The sequence below is a fragment of the Aphis gossypii genome, chromosome 1 (genome assembly GCF_020184175.1).
Source record: "Aphis gossypii isolate Hap1 chromosome 1, ASM2018417v2, whole genome shotgun sequence".
Lineage (NCBI taxonomy): Eukaryota > Metazoa > Arthropoda > Insecta > Hemiptera > Aphididae > Aphis > Aphis gossypii.
In genome coordinates, this window is record NC_065530.1 from 7,668,316 (window position 1) to 7,690,669 (window position 22,354).

Genomic DNA, 22,354 nt, shown 5'->3' on the forward strand with positions numbered 1-22,354 from the left:
AGACAATGGAGTTAAATTGCCGAGACTAAAATATTCGAAGTCTTGCTCGTCTCGGACAATTTTCGTTTGACGTGTGATCCAAAAACAAACTAATTATGTCGGTCTCCGAGCTCATTTGTTACAACATGTTAAATAAAATATAATATTAATATATCATACTTAGACGCAGTGTGGTTGTATATTTTTTTTTTTTTGTATTTCACTACTGTAAATGATACGTGTGTAATACACACTGTGTATACTAGTGTATAAACACTATAACCTACATGATGTGCATAGCTAGCTCATCGTGTTTTCTCGTCGTCTAATTCATTGACTTCGCGTCAAACATTGGAAAACGGAAAATCACGATAGGCTACCCTATATATTTATAGGTAATATACTTATATATTATGTATACCATATTATATTCTATAGATAACTTGACAAAATAACGTTCAAACAATTTTGAATTTAAACGAATACTTAGAATATTTAATACGTTTGCCATTATATTTTTCCATCCGATTTGTACCATATGATATTAATATTATATATTATGTTGTATTGTATGTTAACGATGTATGAAATGATTCGTTTAATGTTGTTGTAGCTAAAAAAAGAAAAAAAAACGTTTATTTAATGTAAAATCAACACTGGTAAACATATCATTGACTAATACAGGTACTTATTTAATAAATAAACGCATCGTGCAATAACATTGCGATAATAAGCAAATCACGTTTAAAAATATTTACTTTACGATATTATAGAAAAATTCGATACTTGTGGTCATCGAATAAACAACGAAAAACAACGCCATCGTACCCACAAACGTATAGAATAAATCGGTGGTACATAAATACTAATATAATTTAGTGTGCGTACACAATACAGTGCATAGGTATATCATTAACATTTTAACTAAAGGTACTTCTTATTGTGCCTATTATACATTAATAGGTATACGCGTATAATCTTATTTTTTGTTGTTTAATTTCCAATAAAAATATTTTTACCTTGTGTTTTTACCTTAAAAAGAAAAATCAACAAATGAACAAATTGTGCTAAATGTATATTAAGTGATTATTAAAGAAAATAGAATTAATTCGTATGAATATTAAAAATGGTATTAAATACTATTAATTAAAACCACTCCTTAATCAAGTTTATCTATTTACAATAATAATTGGACTGTTCCGATGTGCATTGTCAGAGATTGTGTATGAAAAGTAATACATATCATTATACACATTACACAATAATTATATATAATTAAAAGCACCTTGACATTAACCTTACGACTGATCTTTATTGGTTGAATATTTTTATGTATCTATATTAAATTTAATTAGCATTCGAGTATTGGCGTGAACTTAAATTTAATTAGTCAGTTCTTATAATAGGTATTGCAGTAACAATATATAACATAATTTATATTACTGAGGGTACCTAAACGCTTTACACTTTTACAGGTGTTAGTTAAATAACAGAAAATGTATATCATGTTCATTCTTCGATTTCCGGCAAACTTGATAATAACAAATTTTATTTTTTATTAGCAAAAATGTAAGCATTCTAATTTATAATATTATTAAGTCTTATCTCAATGTTTAAATACGTGTTAATACGCATTATCTATTATTTAAATTTTACGAAGTACCTAGTATAAGTATTTCATATTATACAGGTATTCATCTAAAATGTTAGGAAAAAAATCAAATTTATTTTAACAACAATAAACTGATTAAATAATTAAAAGTTTATTCTACGTGAATTAATATTATTAATCACTTAATCTCATAATTATTGTATAGTAATAATTGTCCAAAATGATAAGTAACTAGGTAATTAAAAAACATTAAACAAATGAATTTATAAAACTAATAAGATACTTAAGTTTATCAACATTTAAATAATATAATGAAATGATATTACTCATATATTATTCGTTCATTACTTATCAGCTGTAGATTTTCTAAACAGTCTCTAAACTTTTAAAAACAACCAATTAGTTTATTGAGATCCATGTAACATTGAATCTTTATACGCAAGCTGCATTTACAATACCCGATAATTATACATTATTTTAATTGCGCACAATAGATTGAAAAGTATAGTTAATTCGATTATTTTGATTTCAAATATTTTAATGAGAGTTAGCAGGTGTGTAACATTATTTCCCTTTCAGGTTTGAGTACGACATTTATATAAATATAAATATATATATTTTTTTTTGGGGGGGGGGGGAAATATTTTATATTTGTTTACTGCACGGTAATCTTCGTCACGGCTTATGAACCTGGGAATATAATATTACGAGTGGATTCAAAACGAGATGGAACTATAAAAATGCACTCACGATGCGCCATAGGGGCCGTCATAAAGCCAAGTAAACTTCATCAACAAACCTGTCTCTGTGTATGCGTTGTATGTGTGGTAACCGGTTTTTATTTGCATTTTACCGATCCAAATAAATTATTTGACTTTATGTGGTTTGACACTCCGGTGTAAATGCAATTATGAAGTATGGAAAATTTGTTTTTTTTTTTTTTAAATTTGAATAGTTATATATCTTTTTTATATAAACGATTATTCCACAAAAATCATAAATGATTATAGTTAATTTACATTAGATAAAATTTGTTCTCACCCACTCCATAGGTATATCATAGTCATAGTAATTTATAACCACATATTTATATAATATATTTGAATAATTCACCAAAATTTCATAATATCGTATCTATATCTAATGAATAATAGTATTATAAAAAAACCATATAAAACAAATTTTTTCTCGTTTTATTTTCATAAAAAATAGGTACCTATGTAATGCAAATAAATACATTTAAAATTTGACTAAAGAACAAAAAATTTCAGATCACATGATAATTTTAAAACGATTATAAAGTACATGCCATAGGTCTTTTTAATGAAACTTAATATTAATTTATTCGTTTTTTTTTTATGTAAGATAAAACTAACATTTTAGCTGAATGTACGTATTATAATGATTTATGCGTGATAAATTAATTATTTTTTCCGTATTAATAAAATTTATTCTCAGGTTTTTTGTACGAATATTTTTTTGTTTTATTTTGTTGTATTGCATTAATTCTATTTTAATTGTTTATAACAATATTTTTATTTTATGTAGATTTAAAACATCGTATTATTTTATTATTTTATCTTATACTTTTTAGTCGATTATCCATTTTACCAAACTAACTTAAACTCGATTTAAGTTGTATATCAATTGCCCAAGTCAAAACCAGGTTTAATATCATCTGTATATGCGACTGAGCAGGACTAAATATAATATACATATATAACATTTAAAATAATGTGTCGCAACTCGTTTGAAATGGAAATAATATGTATATTTCAGTAACTAGTATTAATCGACGTCATTACAGCACGATTTACAGTCCAGTTTTTCTTGAATAAAATAATAGACACATTTGTTCTTTATAAATCACACTGCTTTTTTAATAATATACCTACGTAAATACTTTTTATCGACTGATATAATACGAAATAATTAAAAGAGAAAGTCACGAAAAGTATAACAATATAAACGATTTAACGTACCAATACATAATTTATAGGTTTATATTATAGATAATAATGTATATTTATTTACTTTAATTTATTTATAAAAATTAAATATTTAATATTATGTCACATGTCGATGATAATAATATTTACTTCCGAAGATCACCCAAAGAAAACTTATTTAGTCTTTTATCGTAGTTGTTAAAATAGTTATTGTGACCGATTAATTGGGAAAATTGGATAATAAAAATGTAATAAACATTTTATAGTACATAAGTACAGTGTACACACTACCTATGTAATAATGGTTATAATAAGTTTCTATTATTATTATGTGTTTTCTCGAGGTTTATTCGACCAGGTAGATGCCGATCGTTTACGACCGTAACAATTATTATAATAATGGCGATAAGAATCGACTTAGATATATGTATATGTATGATACCTGTATGTACCTATACCTAAATATTAATAGCAAATACTATGATAAACGCACACCACCGTCGCCAACTTCCGCCCGTCACTGATTTAAGACTTTAGTGCTAGTTTGGCGATCGTCGATAGAAATATAGAATATATTACCTAATATTATCATCAATACGAATAAGAATCGCTGTGTATTACGAAATTCACGGCCGGTATTTTCGCGCCATCGTCGGGTGAAAAGATAGTTCAATAAAACATAAAAAATAATAATAATAAAATATCGATAATTTTTTACTATTCTTATTAGTGTTATTGCTATCGTTTTTGCAAACATAATCCGAGAAAAAAAATGCGCAAACTCCGAGACAGAGCAACCGCGAGCCTTTGTTGTTGCGTTACGATACGTGCATTTTCGCCCGCCACGTGTGACGACGAAACGGCCGCCCGCGTGGGTTGTTATTCCATTTCCGACGAAAGAACGGAAACCGTTACCGTAAATCCAGAACAATCTGAACAGCGATCAACCGATTTTTCTTCTTTGTTGCAGAGCCTTAACGGAAGACTGCTGTTCGCCATCATAGCATCGGCTTTCGGTTCGGCATTTCAACATGGGTACAACACTGGTGTGGTGAACGCTCCCCAAACGGTAAGTATTCAAAATTTTATATTACCTACACATATATTTAAAAGCACTAACTACCCATGTGGGACATTTAGCTAAATCACGCGTACACGTGTAGAGTCTACACTGTAGACGTACCTATAACTCACATCTAACTACTAAACGTTACACGTGACACGGCAAACTTAAAATAATTATCAGTTTCAACAAGTGGCAACCTCACGGTCTCCCCTGTAAGGGCATGTGTATGCGATAACTCAGACACCCAAACACGCTGCTCCTTTCAAATCGTCCCACATTACCATAGTCAGACTCTCGGGGATACAAGGCCACGACCCTATCTTAAAATTTCGGAGTAGACAGACTTTCGAATATCCTTCTGCCGTACACACATATAGTTTAATATTATATTCATAAATTAGATGATGCCGCATACAAAAACGATTCTCGATGATGATATTTTTTATACTCTACCCTATGGGGATACGTGGAAGATAGGGGCAGGTAAACAAATTCCAAGCGTCGTTTAAAAAAAAAATAAAAAAATAATAGCGTCTGGATTTCTGATCCGAATCGTACCTAACCTATTATATTATACTAGCACGGATTTACGATTTTAAAAATATTACTCGTATTATTATCGTAAATCATGTGTAGTTGTCTGCTCTCGTACTACCTATATTATCCGTGTAGTATATTCCAAGGGGTTGATTTCGTTCACTAGTACAATTGGTTTTTCGTGTAGTTTTTTTTTTTTTTTTTTGTTACCCGATTCCGGTTTGGCGGGTAGGCTCGGCTAATGGTACCGTCAACATTCCGACATGGGTACGATATCGGCGTGGTTACCGAGCGGTAAGCACCTCGTCCATACTTACACACACACTCACGAGATTTTATGACAAGTAATATAATATATTGTTATTAAGACCCAACGATTGCGTACAACCGCTACTTTAAGATTTTTTTTATATGTGTATATATTCCGTTCAATAGGCCTGAGATGGGAAATATTTTTTTTTTAAAAATACCTAGGCATCGTATACGGTCATAAGATTTGGATGATTTCTTGACCCGAGACACGTTTCGTCTTACCTGCATTCTTTCGATAGTAAAATAAGTATTCTATATAAAAAAAAAATATTTATAATATCGTTACGTCGAAATATATACATTATACATTATACACTTACACAAGGGGTTGGATTTTTTTCAAAACAAGGCACTGTCGGTTTTCATTGGTACATTTACATTTACATTTTCTTTTTTTTTTTAATTAAGATAATTATACTATGCATTCTGTTTGTTAGTATTGTATTAAAGTTGCTTAAGAATACGTAGAATACGTCTATAATAACCGAACGGAATATTACGGTGCGTATATAAATGCCGAACGTTGAACCGACACAATCTCATTATCTCTACTGACATTTAAGTTTAGATAGATAAGCGGAGTTGGGCGGTATTTCCCGTGAATTATGACTAGTCTAGTTTTTTTTTATGTTTATAATTACTAATTGTGACAATAGTTCAAACTTTTATAGTACGATGAACATTTTCCCAGTACGAATTACTCAAATAACATATTATACGAATCGTCGTATATTGTACTTTTCTTAAAAAGTAATATCACTGTTTGTTAACTAATAGGTATGCTTGGGCCACGGGCGGTACGACGCAAAAATATGCATTTATCGAAAATTCGAAAATCATTGGAATATTGAGTGAAAAATAAACCGATTCGTATACGAAGTCTTATAATATTATAAGGTGACGACTGGTACGGACGATTACCGACACACGTGTTCGAACCGCTCGATGGGCGCACGCGTGAGGTTCACCTTCAATTATCGATTTTGAGAGACTTGTACATATATACTCATTTCTACTCTCCACGATAAATTAATAGTGTTGTTTCTTCTCTACCAAATATATTCAAAATAAATCCCCCCAAAAAACAACTTTGACGGCCCACACAACACACACACACACACATAGGTACAGGTCTCGGAAACTGGAATGCATGTATGATGTCGTATAGGAGTATCTGTCCGTGGACGGCTATAAAACGCGTTCGGGATACTTAAATGATATTATACGCTTATGTTAAAAAATAAAATATATAAAATAAATCCCGGGTAACCGTTTTTGTGTGCGCCTCCTATGATTTCTGTCGGCATCCAACGACTGCAACATATAGCATTGTCGTCGGACAACATGTCTCCTACTGATATAAATCTCGTTTTAATTTTCAACGCAGTGGAGAGCATAGGTTTATTAATTTTTTTTTTTCGAAATCACGTCTTTAGAATGCATTCCCGTGTTTGTGTTGAATCACAAAATATATTTATTTTTTTCTCTAGATTCGAATGCACTATGCGCGCCTATTAGTATAGTTGTATAGTTTTAGTGTACAAGCGACGCATAACTGCATATTATATTCCACAGAGGAAACGAGAAATAGAAAACGCGGTAATTTGATATTTTTTTCAACGACTCAAATATAGGTATAATAATGCTTAACAGACAACTACCCGAGCATATGTTTTTAATAAGTCGCTCTTGTTTCTTCGTATCGCCCGAGTCGTATATATGTAATTAAGCCCGGTCCAGCGCAGTTTCGCAAAAGTTAAAAATTCGTACACATAACAGATTTTTCAAATATTATTAACGTCCATATGTATGAACAGTAATGCAAAATCGTTTATTTTTAATCACCTTCAGTTATTTTATTGTACCGACTTACGAGTACAAAACAAAAATGCCACCATTGTTTGACTATGATATAATATTTAGTATTACGTCACTGTGATTGATTTTTTTCCGAAAAAAAAAAAAGGAAATTCATTCTATCGGTAAAAACACCGTACTAATAATGTAGAACTTTATGGCCAGGCGTGCTACCTCATACAATCATCCTTTGGAAATTCTTAAACCCGTTAATTGACATGTCCCATGGCAGAATGTTTGTTGTGTTTAAAAATGTGTTAGTTTACCATGATTTCGATCAATCAGTAATGGTTGCAAACAATTTTGGTTCAATAATTATCGGAAGATGGTGATTAATCGGGGGGGGGGGGGGTGACAGATCTCCAGTTTTGAAAGAAATTTAGTTTATTTTTTTGTATTTGAATCAATATACACGCGAGCTCTTTAAACATCGACTACTATTTTCTGACTGAAAATAATATGATTATAATACACATTTTATCTGCTTTTTATCATTTAAAATTTATCACCACGTTAAAATATATTCTGCTAATTTATATTATTTATGTCATAAAGCTCCTACCATTGTAGAATTATTATATATTTGACCATACTGAAGTGAGTGATTTTTCTATATCGTTACAGCTGATTGAAACATGGATTGGCAATGTGCTTTCGGATAGAAACGATGGTAAGGCAGCTGACAAATCGCAAGTGACATTGATATGGGCCGTTGCAGTGGCAATATTCTGTTTCGGTGGTATGATTGGTGGTTTGTGTACCGGAGTCGTAGCCGATAAGTTTGGTCGCAAGGGTGGTTTACTCGTATCCAACGCATTGGTCGTCGTGTCAGCTGCACTTCAAGGTAAGTAAAATATACAAACGATAGTTGCAGTGTAATTATGTATTACTTATAATATTAGTGCAGATAGTTTTCTATTTTTTTAGTACTTTATAATATATTCGTACACGTTAAAATACTTATCGATTTCACTTGATTATATAACATAGCCATTTGTGATGGAATTTAAATCGTTTTATTTCTACTAAAAATATTTTAATAAAATGGTAACTTTTTTTTTGTCTTAATATTTCTGAAATTTAATAAATGTCTTCCGATAGAAACTCATGTCTAAATGATCAACAAATATACATATTATATACATATTTTACACATTTTTCATTAGGTAAAAAACGTTAAAAAAAATAAAGCTAATTACACCCACCTATGCTGATATACCCTATGCTCATCTAGAAAACGCTACAAAGCTACATCGCTCTTAACTGATAAATAAAACATCAACATTAGTTCACTGTTTTAATTCAATGCTAATTTATTCAAACACAATTTCTTATTTCTCTACGGTTTTTAATTTATTATTTCGTATCACGTTAAAGCTAAATCCCGTGCCGTCTTACCAAAGTCGGGGTCGACCGGTGTTATTATACGTAAGTTTTTATAGACACGTGTTGTATCCAATATGAGTATATCTACGATGTCATATAGTTTACCACCCACGCTTTTAATTGTTGATAGTCACAGACGACAAACCAATTATTATTTTAAATGTTCAAAAATAATACTTTGTGCATGTATAAGAAACAAATCCCCAAAAGTTCTTTTTTCGATTTTCACCGAAAAGCTCCATTAAGCTTAGCTATAATGCATTGAATAACTTTTAAAACTAACTTTAAATAATTAATTTTTTGAGCATTAACTTTAAAAATATTTTTCTTCTTAAACTTGAATATTCGTTAATACTTGTCACAATATGCTCTACAGTGTTAAATAATTTGTATTTTGAATAATTTATTTATTAATATTTTCGATAAAATTAAATATTAAAAAAAAAAAAAAAAAAATTAAATATTAATATGATAATTATTATTATTATTATTATATTAATATTATTATTATATTATATTTTATTAAAAAAATTAAATATTTTTTTTTTTTTTTTATTTAAATTAAAATTAAATATTTTTATATTACTATATTATTATTTTTTATTTTTTATATTACAACCACTTAAATTATTAAATTTGACTGGACATTATTGTCCACCTCGTCGATTAAAAAAAAAAAAAATAGAATGTGAAATGTTCTGAAAAAAATGATAAACATAAAAAAAAACTTAAACAAATTAATCGATTGCATTGAACTATCTAGCTGGTTTGTCCGTATTGGCTTATGACGGGAAAATACTATTTCTCGTCCCCTATATGGATCGCATATTATATAGAATTAATAAACTATAATATTTTATTGTAATTACGTTAACGCTGTGGAATGGCACTATAGTCGATCAAACACCAACCAATTTAAAGATTTAAATCTTGTCGCGTTCGTTAAACATAAATACCAATACAGATCTCTGTATTCACCGTGACACTTAAAACTGTCAAAGGTTGATTGAAAAAGAAAATTCGACGTTCGTAACGAAGCGTTATTTATATAACGATTAACAACTGCTGGTCACGTTAACGTACACATATAGTATTATCATGATCATTATTATTATGTAGTCTATGGTGTACAGCATAATATATTATATTTAATATATAACAAGTCGACGTTTATACATCGTCCAATTGAAGTTAATTGGGTTCGTTTGCTGAGGGATTTCCTCTTGCCTCTATATGAAATACTTTTTCTTATTACTTCATAATATGCGTGATGGAGTTTAAGAAATTGATTATATGCATTAATCGTCTTTTTATTATTCAAAACTTCATTTGCTATATATGTCATTATATTATATATATCATTACTTTCGTGTACCATTATCATACAATAGAATTTTATTATTTTTTTCATTTAACAAATATGGTTACAAGAAAAAACGTGCTGTCGCAACTGTAGATAATATATAACAGTATAATATGTACATTGTACAGGAGGATTATTTAAACATGCACCCATTATTTTCCTTCCTATTTGTTGAGTTTTTGAAAACAAAAAAGTTTTTGTATATAACATTGTAAATTATGTATAATTACATTCTACATTTTGTTATATTTTTGTGAATTAAATTATGCATTTTTTGCTAAATTAAATAAACACAACGTACTTAGTTATTAATAATAATAATTAAAAAAACATTATTTATAATACGTTGAAACCAATAAAATTATAACTATACGTTATACTGTTTAAATATTTTATCATATTGTTCTCTCGAAAATATCGCAGTAGGTACGTATTGTTGTAATATATTGTTCGTTATAATATGATTTAGAAATCATAGAATTCATACGTGTCTTAAATATAATAGTCAATGATTTAATATACGTACAAAATATATACGACTATATCAAAGGTTCTCAACCTATTCTTACTCACGTTATCCAAGAGTATTTTTTTTTTTTTTTTTAATTTAATAGATTATCTTTTACACTATTCAATGTATATTTATATGTAAATTCTCAATTTTTATTAAAATTTGTATAGATTCAACGTTATAATATTATAGTATTAAGAATACCTTGTCACACTAAATCTTTCATAAAATCATTTTTTTCTTAAAAATTGTGAAAAATAGAGTATGTATAATCGATTTCTAATTTAAAATTTAAATAGTATTTACATTACCCTTAATCCAAGTTCGTGGCACTCAAGTTGCAGAAATTCTCAGATCTAAATGATACAAACGATAGTTTAGTTCAAAAAAATATTAACTCGAATTGAAATAAAAAACGTCACTCATGAATATTATTTATTTCTATGGAGGATGTACGGCACATAAATATTATTATGAATTATTTTTTGAAAAGCGTTTTATACATATTATTATGCTCATTATATGCATTCGTTTTTAGATGAGTTTTCTACTATACATATTATGGTGATTATCATTATTATTATATTAGCTTATATTTTTGCACTTATGATAACAATTTGACCCGTGTATTGTATTTTCTTTCTGAGAAATGTAATACACATGCGTTTGACTTCATTTTGTATAGGTACATAATATGATGAAAATCAATTATTATTTATATAAAAAAAAACCATCGCACGTGTTTGCAGATAAAAAAAAAATATCACAGTTACATTAATCTATTCGATCAAAATAATACATTAATTTCTATGAGTAGTCATATTCACTTTCATAATATTTTCAGAGACCAAAACGTTCCTTTTATTTCTTTAGATGGAGAGTATTAAACTCCTCAATTCCATTACGTTACGTCTATGTCAATTATCAATTATGATCTTTTTGACTCACTCGACTTTTACTCGAAGCACGTACATTACTGCGATTCGCACGCGTATTAATATGCTCATACAATATTATCAGATGCATGCAAATGACTACTGTCTCTGCAATAATATTTGCAGTATTACTTATAAAAACATGAGCACGTGTGTGTGTTTGTTTTTATTTTGTCTACACTCGATTCACGTGCGTATAATATACTTTCACCATCCGTGTTGACTATTTGCCAACATTTTTCGCCACTTATAAGGCGAGGTGCCCTTTAACACGAATTGCACGATTGCATCTGCAAGGGAACGGTTGAAGTTCTTAAGTGTTTTTTTATTTAAATTGTATCAAATATAAATCGATACATTTCCATATTCCATATATTCAGCCTCGGTGAGAATTGTATGAATTTGAATGCAACGCATTTATTCTGCAATTATTACTTATTATTATGTACGAAATAAATGAAATTGTCCTGCCGCAACATTAAATTTATATACATTATATATATATCATGTAGGTACGTGGAAAGATTGTTTATTTGGTTTTCCTAATATATTTATAATAAAAACAATTATTTCAAAACCCATAAAAGTTTTATTATGACGTAAAATACTCGTATTGTTAGGTATTTTTTAATTTTACCATTGTTGATATTTTTTTCGAGTTGAAGGTTAAGTCCATCAACCACACACATATTTATTTTAAACGAATAAAATTGATTAAAATCTAAATTTATACGATTAATATAATAGTAAAAATTAAAAGATTATCTGTACCTACTTAATATTATTTTTATGTATATTAGTTGATAAAAATAAACTAAATTTTTTGGAAATTTTTTCTGTTAAGGTGTTTCAAAGATGTATTCATCATACGAGCTCATCATCATCGGACGGTTTATTATTGGTATTAACTCCGGACTTAACGCTGGATTAACTCCTATGTACCTTGCTGAAATCTCTCCCATGAATTTACGTGGATCTGTAAGTATCATATTTTCCTTGAAAAGTGTTTTTTGTATAATATAACTAAACATTTTGTATTTATATAACTCAATAGTTAGGTATTAAAATATTTTTTGCTCTGTTTATACAGGTCGGAACCGTTTACCAACTAGTTGTTACCATTTCGATATTGATTTCTCAAATATTGGGTTTGGACTACATTTTGGGTACAGCTGAGCGTTGGCCAATATTGTTAGCCTTAATTATCATTCCGGGAATATTCATGTTCATCACTTTGCCATTCTGCCCGGAATCACCAAAATACACACTGATCAATAAGAAAAAAGATATCGAAGCCGAAAGAGGTACATCATTTACGTGCATATAACCCATTACACTCATTGTTGTAAAAAATCATTTTTGAAAGTATTAAATTACTTTTGTATAGCTTAACTTAGACTTTTAAGGCTTAAGCTTTATGCTTAAGCTTTTTTAGGCTTAAGCGATAAATTTTTCTGATATATAACACAATTTAGTGAATTCAATTTTAGGATTTAAAATTGTGGTATAATAATAACTTTTAAGTAATTTATTACCCTGAAAACTTGCTTAATAAATACTTGAAGCATATTCATATTTATATGATATCATACAGACTAACTGGATGATACAGTTATAACAGTTATAAGATACTAATATATTAATTTGTAAAAATTACAGACATAAAAAACATTATTCCACCTTATAAAATCAATAAAATATAAAATAAAATTATTATTTTAAAAATCAATTATGAAACAACTAATATTTTAACTAATAATACTTTTCAAAACATTTTGTTTCAAATGCTATTTAAAGTACAGAATATCTTATGTATGTAATCTTAAATTACAGCTGAGGCTATAACTGCATGCATAAACTTAACTACCATTATTTGTAAAATTACGTCATAAAAACATTTAATATTTCGTATAGGACTTCAATGGCTCAGAGGAACGATCGAAGTGCATGATGAGATGGATGAAATGAGAGCCGAAAACGAGGCAATGAAAGTTATTCCACGCGTAACTCTCCGTGAGATGTTGTCGAACCCGATGTTGAAAACTCCGCTCGGCATATCTGTAATGATTATGTTGTGCCAACAATTGTCCGGTATCAATGCTGTAAGTTTATATCCATAACTTCTAATAACTATAATATATATAAATATCAATAGGTGCACTTTTATTTTTAACTTTTTATTTTTCCAGGTCATGTTCTTCTCCACGAAAATCTTCAATATGGCTGGTATGACTGATGATGGAGCCAAGTACGCCACTCTCGGCATGGGTACACTCAACGTAATAATGACGCTGATCTCTCTGTTTTTGGTCGAACTCACCGGTCGTAAGACTCTGTTAATGATTGGATTCTCTTCCATGTTCGTCATCACCGTTATGCTAACCATCTCTTTGATGTTTGTTGTAAGTGCATATTTTATGATATTCATGGTTCGGCCATAAACTTATAATTTTGCCTTTAATTTTTCTGCCCGGATATTGAAGACGACTTTTTTTTTCTTTTATTTTACTTCGTGAATTTTAATTCAAAAAAATATTGAATATATTATATATATTATGGTTTTCTGCTAATTATATGAGTATTATGAGTTTAATTTGTATATGGATACAAATTCATATTTACCATCTGGTTTTATAAATATACATCTGCAAGACATTGTCTTTAGAATTTGTTGTTTTATTATTTGGCTAATTCATTATTTTTGAAAATATTAAAATCCACCATTGAATAATTATTTTATATATTTTTATATTTTTATGCTGATAAAGAGGACACGACAATTTACTAATGTGCATGTGTAACTGCTAAATACTGAATTTTTATATCGAAATTAAAAATGTATAAAAGTAAAAAACAAACAACATTTTACCAATTTTATAGACATTTTTAATTGTTGGTATACCACGTAACCAATTATGCCATACTAATGAAAGTAAAATAACAAAAATACTAAAAAATATAAATTCATAATTTACTCGTATAATTATCAAAAAGATTTTTCCACAATAAATGTAAAAATCTCACTACCTACCTATGCATATAATACTATATTATTACAAAAATTAACTGACCGTTTCCGTTTTGTTTTTGCAGGTGGGTAATACTATTGTGTCTTATTTGGCTATCGTACTCGTAATGGCCTTTGTCATCGCGTTCGCTGTTGGCCCAGGATCCATTCCTTGGTTCTTAGTTGCTGAATTGTTCAACTCGTCCGCTCGACCATTAGCCACCAGTATTGCTGTCGGAGTCAATTGGACGGCTAATTTTGTCGTTGGTCTGGGTTTCCTACCTCTGCAGGTAACGATTATTGCACTTTTTCTCTATATATATTAAATAATAATAAATATATATATACGATATATTGTATATAATATGGAAGGCTAGGTGTATCTGTTTGCTATACAAGTAGACGCGCGATTTTAGTAGGTATCAGCAATTACGGTGAGGTCAAGACTTTACAGCAAGAAAATAACACCGGAATTGTTTGACATAAAATTCCGTTATTTAATTCTATTGTATGAATAGTATATATTTTTTTAATTTTATCAAATCATTTAAAATCTAAATTTTGTCAACATTTTAACTTATTATATATTTATATAACAAATTATACTAATAATGTATTTTTTAGATGTTTTGATGTTTTGATTATTTGATTGTTGAGATTTTTTACTCACAGTCAACAATTTTATCATACATAATATATTGAAAACAAACTCAACATAGGAAATGTCAAATATATATAAATAACATAAAAAGAGACCAAAGTATTTTCTAAGTTATATCATAAGTAGTAAAAATTAAAATTCATATCATGAAAAATTCTAGCCAATTGTAGTTGAAATTACATTAAAAAAAATCAAATTTGATCTAGCTTTAAAATATCTTTTCTCTATTACACTTTTTTATGTTGACCAATTATTTTTAAAAAAAAAATCCGGACAATTCTTACTTAAGTGCCACAATTATTATCAATAAGATTCAATTTGCTAGCAGATACTACCTTTGAAATTTTATTTTAAAATTAAAGCATTTTTTTAATTTTTACAATGCTTAAAGATGGTACCAAATAAAAAATAACCCATATTTGTAATACCATTGTACCCATCGTTTCCATTCAGAACCTAAATATTTTAATTTACACATTTATTAATTTTTATGTTTATTTGATTCGTTCGATATAGGGATTGTTGGGCTCAAATGTGTTCCTCATATTCGTCGTGCTGCTCGCGCTATTCGTCTTATACGTGTACAAAAAAGTTCCAGAAACCAAGAACAAAACGTTGGAAGAAATTCAAATGTTGTTCAGACAGGAATCATACAAATAATCAGGCGTGTCCTGTATTACATAATAGTAATAATAATAATACTATGACACCACCGAGAAAAAGATTCCTCAGTCAGAAGCTATATATAATACAAATACATATATTATATATATATCAATATCTATTTATATATATATATTATATATATTATACGCGAGTACCTTTTTTCATAACAATATAAAATATATTTATTTGATAAAATAAAAGAATTTAAATAATTATACAGTTGTAATTAGATATAATAAACCCTCTCCCCGCCCGATATTATTATGTTAATAATTGTACATGTTGCATGTTGCACCAAAAACACTAATTATACATAAAATGATACTATTTTATACTACGCCCGTTAATTTTGCTCCGCCTACAGTAAATACGAACCGAATTTGAAACCCAAAAAATCTTCCATTTCAGTAACTATCGTTGTTTTTAAATGAAATAAGATTTTATTTTATTTTTGAAGAGATGATAAATATTATAAATGATATACATATTATATTATAGATTTTTTTTTTTTTTTGTTCTCAGTTAAAACCATAAAGATTTTTGCCAATAGTTTTAATACTCGTAATATTGTATTTTATCACGGGTAATGATAATATTTTAATTTATTTTATTATATATATTTTTTTTTTGTGTATTTTTTATGAGTAATAAAAGTGTAATTAATTTTATCATTGCATCATAATACTATTATCCTGCCTACTATAATCGATCCCTTAATGAATATCAATAAATCGTACTCAGTGGAGATCGATCAAAATATATATCAACTATATACATGTTTACCTATAATTTTAAAAGAGAATAATGTTTGATTGTAACATATATAGACTAATTAGTAATGTGTTATTTGCATAATTATTTTTTTAACTGACACATTATTTTTATATACGTATTATATAATTCATAAGTTTTCAGATGGAACTTGAAGTTGCTACTGACTTAGTAGTCAATGATAATAATTTAATGTTAGATAAAATATATTTAATATACCATTAGATAATTTGAAAAAAGTTGCATTTAACGTTTGACGTATATTATTATCGTTTGTAATCAATACTATTATTTTTTTTGTTTAACTATTTTTTTTTTTTTGTTAATTTTAATCTATCATATTAAATCAATTACATTATTATAATATATCATTAGATAAAAATATTACAGTAATGCCCTTTTTTATAGAAATATTCAAACTGAAAATTCTAAAATGAATTCAAAAATGTTCCAGAGTAAATTATTGTTGTATTTTTTTTAAATTATTAATTAGATAAAAAAAAAACACCTTTGAACTGGTATGAAGTAAGAAAAAGATTATGATAAGATTATAAAAAATGTTATAGCTTTTTTTTTTTTGCTTATACTTTATATGAGTACTACGTCACACTATTATGTATAATAGATAGATAATGAAAAATGAATTTCAGTTGTTAAGTTAAATATCGGTAACTAACATATTATTATTAAAATTCGGTATAAAGACTAATGGTACTCTCTATATATACATATAAAATATATATATTATTACATACATATTACAATAAACAATACTTACTAGAAAAATATTAATTTACATCTATAGTTGAATTTTAATTTTATTTGTATTCATTAATATATTAGATTTGTAATATAATATATTAAAGCCATACTATATTTTTAATTTTGAGTTCACATTGATAAATTATTAGTCATCCATTTCAATATAAAATATTTCATAAAACACTTTTAACGAAAATAAAAACTATAATGATCTGTAAACAAATTTGAACAAAATAATACTGTATCATGTACAAACTTATTATTATACATACATACGTAATTGATGTATAAAAGCTTTTATTATTGTAACGCACATGTTAACTACAAGTACCAATACCTAAATAGTTATTTGTCATTCAAAATAAAGAAAAATTTAATACTATTTTTAATATAAATTAAAAAATGTATTTATTTTCTATATTGTATGACTATTAGTAAGGCGATTTTTTTAAAAAACGAACCAACATAATTTAGAAATTATTTATTTATTGCTTTTACTTATTCTAGGATTGAGTTAGAAATCATAGTTATATCAAATACTAAATTATTTCCAATATTTGTTTTAATTTTCTATGGGACAATAGTATTATGGATATAGGTAAATTACTTATATAATATGAGTGAATATTATTAATTAGTTATATACAACTAATACCTACTATTCCACTATATCTAAGTATTCTAATTAAATCACTAGAAATAGCTGCTTGAGTAATAAATAAATGAAACATTAATATTTTTTTATTCTTCAACAAATCGTCTTAATTCTGTGTGATAAGGATAACTAATCAATGAATTTAATATTTCAGTGGCTTATATAAATTATATTAAATAATCTATTAGGCATGCAAACTGATTAAACATTTACTATTCATAAATCTTAAAAATATTGGTGTAAGTACTTGGATTGGATTGATTAGAGTAATAAAGATTAAAAAAAAATTATATTTTGAGTTATATAATACTGTATTCAATCATTTGAATCACTATTTTATCAAAAATACAGTGCTTTAATTGTGTCAGCGCCGGCGTTAGGTTTTTCGTTGCCCTGTGCCAATTACCTATAATATGTCACCCTTATATAATTTATATATTTTTATTTATAAACAATGGCGCCCCTAAGATTCTAAAAAAAATTGCCACCCTGTGCGGTCGCACATACCTTCCGCCGGCACTGAATCGTGTTTAGTTAAATTAAAAATTTGACAAAATCCATGTTTTATTTTATCTCACACATTTGTATTTTTTTTCATACTAAATAAATTTTAATAAAATATTAAATTTATATTTTATATCGATTTAATAATGGTTAACACCTTAAAATTTATAGAATAAAATAGACTTAAACAAATTATAATTTTTAGTTAGATTACCATAAATTATATTGTTACTAAGTATGTATAATATCAATTGTATTTTATTATAATTATATTATATAAACAAATATTATATTTTGCATTGATAAAACTACCTTTGTTTGGCTAATGGTCTATAATAACTGAGTATTAAACGTAGAAAAACGTTGAAAATTAATGTGTTTATACATAATATTACTACGAAATGATTATAAAAACATTATTAAAAAAGAATTAATAATTAGTGCACAATAATATTATTATGACTTTTAATTGTTACGAGTGTATTTTTGTAAGTGTTATTGATTATACATTTTACAAATATCTATTTGTATAGCTATTATACCAAAATAATATTATATATATATATATATATAAGTAAAATTTATCACGCTTTAACTATATTAACGAAGACAATAAAACTCGAGTGTATAATATATTGATAATAATACATACTCATATATAAAGTTGAACTATTAACGACAACTTAGTGAATTAAATATAACATTTATTCAAAGTGATGTTCAATAAAATAAAAAAAAAAAACATATTATTGGTTATTGTTTTTATTTATTTTATTACACTTATCATACTACATGTCATACATAATATTGGTAATAATAATCTTATAAAAGTCAGTTTGATTAAAACTATTTCTCGTTGTATTCTATTTTATTATGTTTTTTGGGGGGTTCTTAAATGTTTCATTGAATTCTAAACTATTACCAAATAATTTGGATTAAAGTGTGAACACGATAAAATTTAATTGAAAAAATGGTAAAATCAGTTTTATAACATACTTACCGGATTCATTAGCGTTAATACGAAAATTTCGTTTGTTCTGAAAATGCTCTGCAGTATAAAATTCTCAATAGCACATAGTCTGAATTCTAATCCAAGTCTAATAAATCTTCACGATAGCTATAAAAACTTGGTATCGCTTTCACTAAACAATATAGCAGGTGAAGTTTAATATTTAAGAGCATTAAACACACAATGGCTTAATATTTTTTGAAAGAAATTCTTATTCGATTAACCTATATGCATAGAATATTATAAATTGATGACGGCGCATCGGTTAGGCAATTCATGGCCATCATATAATATTATAGAAATACTTATATTTTTATTATTTTTTATTGTAGTGATAAAATTATTCGTATATTTTATTATGTATTATAATAATAATATACATAAACTACTGTTGGTATTATAAAAAAAATGTATAATAAATATGTTATATTTTAATAGATTTCTATTCTGGACATAAATAATGTTCATACCACGAGAGGCATCCGGTGGAAAGTTATTTGTAAATTATTATTTAAGGAAAATAATTGTGAGTTACAATGTGAGATTATAAAATTATTTATTAATGTTAGATATTATATTTTGCAAAAAAAGTAAATAAATAAATAAAAATAATATCCATGCGCAATTATAATAAACGTATTTTACTTCTTGCTGGCTTACCCATAGTTGCCGGGTATTAAACAAATAAAATATAATGACCTTCCACTATTGTGTATTTGGATTATCAATTTTATCTTTCAGATTAACCAGAATTACTGAACGCACTATAGCTTCGCATGAATAAAATATTTTATGAATCCGTAGCTCAGCATGCACCGTATTTCCGCATGGTCGAAAAAATGAACGCATCGTACTCCGCATTCTAAAAATATTTTTAACACCAAAAGTGTCCATGCCTATATCGGCGTAAAACCATGTTGAAATTAAACTATTATATCTGCAAAGCAATATCTTATCATTATTGTGTACCGATTAATTTCCCATGTATTTGTAATTCAACGAATTGATAGTGATCACTGATCAGTTGTCTATCATCATATCTAAGATTTAGATTACAAATTCATTTTATAAAGTTTTATTTAAAAATGGCAAATGAAATGAGTTTTATTTTATAGTCAATGTAAAAATGTGCTGTTAGTGAAAAATAATTATAATTATTTCAAGTATACAGAATTAAAATCAGGGGAAACTGGATAGAAATGCATACAAAAAACATGTAAAGCAAAATTATACACAATAATTGGCGTTGATAATAATCTTTCTCGAAAATCAGGTACACTTGAATACGAAAATATCAACACCAATATTATTGTTCGACAAACAATTAGTAATGGGATAAAACGAAAGAGACTTGATAATATTACTGATCGTCCCTCCAAGTTAATAAAACTTGAAATAGCAACTAAGTACTAAGGTAGTAGCAGCGTCAACTTAAACATGTATAGACACAAAATTAATAAGAGATAGCATTTCTCGTGAACATATACGAAATTTACCAAAGCTTCCAAAATCAATTTCTGAAGTACATGAATATATAAATAATACTAAGCCGAAAACAGTTAAAGATGAATATTTTATTATAGTAAATAACCTATTAGAATTCATGTAATTATATTTTTAAAATAATTGAAATTAAAATTTTATATGTGGTTCTCAGACCTTATGTATCAACGGTACGTTTAAATACTATACGAAATGATTTCATCAATAATTAACAATAATTATTCAGTATTCATGCATATCGTAATGGAATATTTGTACCAGTTGTGTTCTGTTTACTTTCAAATAAAAATAAAGATACATAATATCTAACCATTTGGGGGAAAAATTAAAAATATGACCCTAAAGTAAAATTAAAGTATAGAATTGTATTTAAATATTTGTTTCTTCGGTTATGTATCTTCAGCTTATCACTTTATGAGATATAAAATGGGGGATGGGTACGAGAATCTTTCCTTTTTAGAAGTGGTAATGTATAGAAGATATTTATTATGTATATTTTTTACTTACCTTTTCAACAATTTATGGCCATCAGCTGTATCTTGTCCGACTTGGAGTAGTAGATATTAAATAATTAGAAGAGAAAAAGGTATATTGAAATATCATAATAAACAAATCGAAAGATAGAGTTACAGAAAATTACATTTATTACATTTATAAAAATCAACAGAAAAATGGAATATTTATTGAGGAAGTGTTAGGTGAGTGACTGAGTGTCGTGTTGACTGTCGTAGCCCTTTTATTAGACGTTAATAATATAATCATTCGTATATTGGCGTATTGCTATTATTATAATAATAATTTATGTTTGTAAAGCTTTAAAGATTATTAATTTTTTTAAATCTAAAAATAACTTAATAAATAATAGTTATCCTATGTTAATTAATGTTTGTACTGCTGTACAAATAATATTCTATTTAATTTTCTTAAATCTAAAATCAATAATAATTATATTTTATTAATTTATGTATGTGCAGTTGTATGAATAATATTTTTATTTAATTTTCTTAAATTTAAATAATGATATATCATAATGTATCATTACAATTTGGTGATTTATTCACATCAGCACATCCAAATATTGCTGTATTCATTAAAAATTTATTAGCTATGCAGACGGATTCTTATATAAGAATAATTCTGCCAATAATAACGAAAATATAGGATAATATTAGAAGTAAACAAAAAAAAAAAAAATATATAATTTATAAATAAAAAAATCAAATTGTATAATAACAACTAAATAGATAGATATAGTTTGGTAACAAGTTTGGCTTCATTTAATAATATTTTGTTTTAATTTATTTTAACT

At 27.0% G+C, this 22,354-nt stretch overlaps 1 protein-coding gene across 2 annotated transcripts in view; it reads left to right on the forward strand.

Moving 5' to 3' along the window:
* LOC114119127 (solute carrier family 2, facilitated glucose transporter member 1-like) overlaps positions 1 to 16,509 on the forward strand; it is a 54,122-nt gene extending 37,613 nt beyond the window's left edge. For both annotated transcript variants that reach the window (XM_027980604.2, XM_027980605.2), the window contains 8 exons: positions 4,511 to 4,609; positions 7,937 to 8,156; positions 12,352 to 12,485; positions 12,598 to 12,811; positions 13,422 to 13,609; positions 13,697 to 13,909; positions 14,601 to 14,804; positions 15,692 to 16,509. In XM_027980604.2, coding sequence (XP_027836405.1) covers positions 4,511 to 4,609; positions 7,937 to 8,156; positions 12,352 to 12,485; positions 12,598 to 12,811; positions 13,422 to 13,609; positions 13,697 to 13,909; positions 14,601 to 14,804; positions 15,692 to 15,835 — 1,416 coding nt within the window. In that variant the 3' untranslated portion in view covers positions 15,836 to 16,509. The remainder of the gene's footprint in view (positions 1 to 4,510; positions 4,610 to 7,936; positions 8,157 to 12,351; positions 12,486 to 12,597; positions 12,812 to 13,421; positions 13,610 to 13,696; positions 13,910 to 14,600; positions 14,805 to 15,691) is intronic.
* The last annotated feature ends 5,845 nt before the right edge of the window (positions 16,510 to 22,354 follow it).